We start from the raw sequence: 6,000 nt of genomic DNA, 5'->3' as shown, positions 1-6,000 counted from the left end.
GAGCTGTGAGAAACTGCGTTAGTCTTGCTCAAGCGTTTATAAGCCAAATATGAGGCCCCATAAGAGCAGGGCCCACGGCCCTGGGGGTGAGTGCGGTCCCGGAGCGGCTGTCCCTTCCCAGTGCAATACCAGCCGCTCCTCTCTCCCCGCGCTAGGGCTACAGGACGCGTCCAGTGGGTATAGAACTCGACGCCTCTTCTATTTCCCTGGAGCCCGCCGCGAGGAAGAGCCTTGGGGTCCGCGAGGAGCCCCTCGCAGTGACTAAGGGACGAACTTGCAGCAGCGATCTTTCAGGTGTTAAAAAACCCCACGCAAACACGCGAGGGCGCTCCTAAAGCCGCCGCAGCCCGGACCTGAGGCCGCGATCGGCGGGGAACTACAACTCCCAGCAGCCCCCGCGGGAGCGAAACTACCGACTTCTGGGAACCGTTTCCTGTGGGCCAGCTGCTCCAGGTCCGCCCGCGCCTTCGGAAGGCCGCACAGTATGCCGGCAGGTCCGGAAGGCCGGGCCCCCCCACACCCCGCCCCGCCCGCCAGAAGGGGTCGCAGGCCGCGGCAGCCGGGGGTCCCGCGAGGAGCGGCGCCCAGGTCCGGAAGCGGAGGCCGCGAGCAGCCGAGCCGGCGTCGCCGAGGAGCGCTCTGGCGTCACTTCCGCTGGGGCGGGACCTCAGGCTCCCGCGCAAATTAAAAAGTCCTCGGTGCGCGCAGCTCCCCGGCTCCCGGTGTTCTGCCTCGGGTGCGCCGGGCCAGGTGAGTTGGGGGCGTCGGGGGCAGGTTTCGGAGCTTCCCCCCGGCCGCCTGCTCTGGGGCGGATGGGGAGAGCCCTTCCCGGGGAGGGAGCGGAGCGGGCTGTGTGTGGGCCCAGGGCGGCGTCCTCTCGGGACTCGGGTGGTCCGGGACCGGGAGGAGGGTGTCGGGCCGCGTCTCTGAGCCGCGCGGCCGCCGAGTCCCGAGCGCTGATCGCTCAGCAGGCCGGGCTGGGCTGCGCTGGGTGCAGGGGAGGGGGTCGCCGGTGCGCGGGCTCCCGCCCCGGCTAGCAGCCCGGTTTTCACAGCAGCCTCCCGAGTCTTGAAGGACAGTGAATTTTCTTCTTGATGTGCAGGCGGGAAAAAAGCGTGTCTCCAGGGACGGGCTTGCGGACCACCCGTGCACAGCCGGGGACCGGAGCGAAGCGGTGAGGCCGCGTGTGCTTGCAGCTCCCGTGCGGCCAGTGGGCGCACTGACATGATGCCCGCCCAGCGCTGGCGCCGGCCCATTCATTCTGCGCAGAAGAGGAGACGTCTATGCGGGCGCGTTTACTTAGCTTAGAAGAGACATACGCGTCTCCTAAACGTGTACTACATCGGTTTCCCTCAAAGGGGAAGAAAACTCTTTTTAGAGGCGTTGTCGGAGAGGTAGGAGGCTGATTGTTATTCCCAAACCGTGGCTCGGGTAACGCGGGCATCCAAATTACCTGCCGTATTTAAGAGTCCGAATCCTCCACCGGGCTCCACAACTGGCGACTGCACCGCTGACCCAGAGCTCAGAGCTTTGATACTGTATCAAGGTGAGGCTGACTTCTGACCTGTTCTTTCTGACGTGCCCCCCAAACTTAACGTCTGCTGGAAGAGGTCTATATCATGAAATGCCCAACAGCTGTTGGGCCCCATTGCTTTTCCCTTTTATCTTGAGGAGTGGGGGTGAGTGCTACAGCTGACCCTTGAACAACTGGGATCAGAACTGTGAGAGTTCACTGTTAGGTGGATTTTTTTTTTTTTTCCCATCAATGCAGTACAGTACTGTAAATGTATTTTCCTGGTGGTTTTCTTAATACAGTTTTCTTCTCTCTAGCTTACTTTGAGAATGCAGTATATAATACATATACAAAATATGTCTTAACTGAATTTATGTGATTGGTAAGTCTTCTGCTCAGCAGTAGGCTATTAGTAGTTAAGTTTTGGGAGAGTCAAAAATATGTGGATTTTCGACTGGGTGGGGGTGAGAGCAAATACCCCTCCCCACCCTCCTTGTTCAAGAGTCAATTGTAGTTGCTTCAGAAAGGTCTGAGCCAGCTTCAGAATTTCTGTATAGGAGGAACTTAGGGACTTCTTCCTAAATGGAAGAGGGTAGATCTAACAATGCCTTTTTGGAGAGCTAGACATTCATGTTCCTTTAGCACTTCCTGTGTGCATAGTAGTGTGTTAACGGCTTGGAACACACATTATGGTTCCAGGTGGGAAAGCACTTTGGAAAGAATAAACGTTAAGGAATTGTCAAGTGGCAGAATTAGTGATTAGCATAAATATTCCAGACTGGGAATTCTTGGCAAGGAGGAGCCCGGTTAAAGTAGTAAAGAGCAGGGATTCTCAAATATCTAAGCAATAACAGTTGCTATACCCATTTCCAGGCTCTGTTTCTTACTTTTCTAAACCTTTTGGGTAAATATATTTTGTTCCTAAATATTGCTGTTTTTCCTTTCTCCTCTCACGTCACATAGTTAACTTGGCAGTATGGGAATACATGGATTACTGCAATTTATCAAAGAAGCTTCTGAGCCCATCCACGTGCGGAAGTATAAAGGACAGGTAGTAGCTGTGGATACATATTGCTGGCTTCACAAAGGAGCTATTGCTTGTGCTGAAAAACTAGCCAGAGGTGAACCTACTGACAAGTAAGTTTGGACCTTGTATTAATTCTTTGCCAACTGAGAATCAGACTTGTATTGCCTTTTTTTCCAGAAAGGGATCATTTTCATTCAATGCCAGGTTTACCAAGAAGTGAGACTGAGAACACTGCCAAATCAGGAAAAGACTTCATTCTGTGATGTAGTATCAAGGCACCAGGAGACAAAAACCAAAGACTGTGTCCTTTATTCTTTACCTAAAAAACTTTTTAACTGCGTTCTGAAAATCCATTTTAGACTCCCACGTTCTTGGGTACAGACAACACACTGCTGAGCCCTGTTTGCTGAACAAAGCAGTTGCTTCAAAGGGACAAGGTGTTCTGACTGCTGTTTACTTTACTTGGGGCCCAGAGTGGTGGGCCTTGCTGATATCCAGTCATAACTGCAACCTCATTGGAGACGTGTTCAATGGACTAATATCTTCTCTATTTTTTACATGGAAACATTACAAAAAGAAACAAGTATAATTTCAGAATGGAGATTTTCCAGAGTGACTTGATCACCATTAATGAATTTTCTTTTTTGCAATATGTAATTTATGTCCTAGAGGGAAGACACCTGGATCTTGATATGACTTGGTTAATCACAATGAACAATGGGTAAAATGTGTTAATGCTGTTTGTTTCCTGGAGGAAAGGGGGAAAGTATTGAATGGTGAAAATTTTGGGCTTTCAGTCTTATGAAGTTAATGTGATCAAAAGTGACCTCGAATATAGTATGTGTGGGATCTGAAGGAACTGGGAAACTGGGACACTGCTACCACTGCATCTGCTGGGAATTTTTTTTTTTTTTTTTTGAAGGCCATTTCTTTCCTGCCACTGAATTTGAAGAGTTGTAATTGTAGTTGAAGACTACAAGTTTTTCATTCTATCTTCAATGTTTCTTTGAATAGTTCTTCACAGGGGAAGAAATTTCTCTAGTTTTTGCAATTCTTGAGGATTCTGAGATTTTCGACTAATTGGAAGAGTCGTCCAAAATACAAAAAATAGGGCAGCCCCGGTGGCTCAGCGGTTTAGCGCTGCCTTCAGCCCAGGGCATGATCCTGGAGACCTGGGCATGATCGAGTCGCACGTTGAGCTCCCTGCATGGGGCCTGCTTCTCCCTCTGCCTGTGTCTCTGCCTCTCTCTCTTTCTGTCTCTCATGAATAAATAAAATCTTTAAAAATAATGCAGAAAATATCCTTTATTAGAGATGTCAGTGATGAACTCCACAGACCTGCCATGTAGTAATTTATTGAACTAAAAAGTTTCAGAACTTTCAAAGACATATTATGGACTTGAAAATTTTTTTTTCCCTCACAGCAACTAAAAAGTCACATTTGATAGAGTTTATTTTTCTTTTCTTATCCACCTTTGGGTGGGGTTATTAATCAGAAAAGGTCAGAAAATTTGGAAAAGTGTTATGATAAGCCTTTATGACCATTGTAAGGCTCAAGATCTAATATGCTGACCTGAAAAGATTTGTGCTTCAGGTGTCTGATGTTTGTGTTCTGTCAGGTTAAAAAAAATATGTGAATTTGCTGTAAGATTTATTATGATTTTATATTTGCTTTCTCCTATTTTTTACATGGTAAAAACCTTCTCTTTTCATAATCTGTCTTACCTGGTTTTAAAAAAGAGTGAGAGTTATTACCTTACAAGATGCCACACACCTTAATGCATGTTTCTATATTTTCATAGGTATGTAGGATTTTGTATGAAATTTGTAAATATGTTACTCTCTCATGGGATCAAGCCTGTTCTCATTTTTGATGGCTGTACTTTACCTTCTAAGAAGGAAGTGGAAAAGTCTAGAAGAGAGTAAGTTGATTCTCTATTCACTCTAATTTAATTGCATTAAGATCTGATATTATAGTCTGTATACGAATTTTCTTAAATTTTAATTTGTTGAGGCTTGCTTTATAGCCTAGTATTGACCAAGTTTCTTTAAATGTTCCATGTGTGCTAGAAAGGAATTTGTATTCTCCAATTATTAAGAGGAAGATTGTAAATCTGTCCGGTAAGTTATTATGGTGCTCAAATATGTATCTTTACTGTTTTGTTTTCCATCTGTTTTTTTTATTTGTGTCTATTTAATTCATAAGTCATGGAGAAAAGTATGATGTTGGATTTGTCATTTACCTTATAGTTCTGTCCACTTTTTGTTTTATTTTGAAGCGGTTTTATTGGTTACATTCAAGTTTAGAATTGATTACATTTTTGTGGTTAAATTGAAACAATATATAATGACTCTTTTAGCCTCTAGTTAGGCTTTTTTTCCCCCTAAAGTCTGTTCTATCTGATATTAGCATACCCATGACTTTTTTCTGTTTGTTGTTCACCTTTAGCTTTACTACACCATTGATTTTTAAGTTTGCCTCTCATAACACATTGCCATGTGTGGTGGTGTTTGTTTGTTTGTTTGTTTGTTTTTGTTTGTTTGTTTGTTTTTTAAGATTTATTTATTTGAGAGAGATATAACACTTGTGTGAGTGGGGGAAGGGCAGAGAGAGAGAGAAAATCTAGAGTAGACTCCCTGCTAAGTGGGGAGCCTGCCCCCCCTGAGGCTCAATCTAACCGACTGAGCCACCCAGGTACCCTATGTTTTGTTTATTTTTATCCATTCTGTCAATCTTTGCTACTTTTTAAAAATCTTTTAAATAGAGTTCGTTCCTTTTACATTGACCATTAATTACTAATGTATTTTAATACATTATTTCTCTTACTTGGTATTTTACATTTGTCCTCTCTCTGTTCTTTGTTTTTTTCTGTAACTTCTACCTTGCTTGACTTCTGAACCATTTCTTTTTCCACCCTTATTGTATTGTCTCTTGTTTCTAGTTGAAAAATGATGCATTCTCTCCTCTTTTAATAGGTATCCTAGAAATTTTATTCATATTTAACAGATTCTAGTCATTTTTTTTAACAACAGACCTTAGAAAGAATTTCTGTATTTTAATAAAGCAGCTATCCCACCTCAGTCATCCGTTCTTTTTTTTTTTTTTTCCTCCTGTGTTTGTTTTTAGGCCTAGGAGTCCTTGTTTCTGTGTAGGAAAGACCACTGGGCTTAGTTGTCAAAGGTAGTGTGAGTCACTACCTTAGAAAGAAATAAGTCTCACTGAGGGAGCATTCTCTTAGGGGCTGCTTTCCTAGTTTTGCTCTCTCTGGGTCTAGAATCAGCTTAGAGTTTTACAGATCTAGGTTTTTCAACCTGGTTGACTTGGGGGGCTCTGATTCTTCTTTTTTTTTCTTTATTCTTTTTTTTTTAAAGTCCAGTGTAGTTAACATACAATGTTATATCAGTTTCAGGTTGGAGGGCTCTGATTCCTGATTCTTAAAGCCAGAACTTTGTAAAGTTT

At 44.4% G+C, this 6,000-nt stretch overlaps 1 protein-coding gene across 5 annotated transcripts in view; it reads left to right on the top strand.

Annotated features, from left to right (window-relative positions):
• The first annotated feature begins 617 nt into the window (after nucleotides 1-617).
• The window catches only part of EXO1 (exonuclease 1), a 31,715-nt gene continuing 26,332 nt past the window's right edge, over nucleotides 618-6,000 (top strand). For 4 of the 5 annotated variants that reach the window (XR_012032902.1, XM_072830400.1, XM_072830402.1 and 1 more), the window contains exons 1-4: nucleotides 618-750; nucleotides 1,103-1,546; nucleotides 2,477-2,650; nucleotides 4,343-4,462. Coding sequence is in view for 4 of the 5 variants with exons in the window: in XM_072830400.1 (XP_072686501.1) it covers nucleotides 2,490-2,650; nucleotides 4,343-4,462 (281 nt within the window). In the remaining variant the exon portion in view is untranslated. The remainder of the gene's footprint in view (nucleotides 751-1,102; nucleotides 1,547-2,476; nucleotides 2,651-4,342; nucleotides 4,463-6,000) is intronic. The other variant, XM_072830399.1, reaches the window with a different exon arrangement.

Source organism: Canis lupus, chromosome 6 (assembly GCF_048164855.1).
Source record: "Canis lupus baileyi chromosome 6, mCanLup2.hap1, whole genome shotgun sequence".
NCBI lineage: Eukaryota > Metazoa > Chordata > Mammalia > Carnivora > Canidae > Canis > Canis lupus.
The sequence above is the reverse complement of the archived record's forward strand: the minus strand, read 5'-3'. Positions and strand labels throughout refer to the sequence as shown.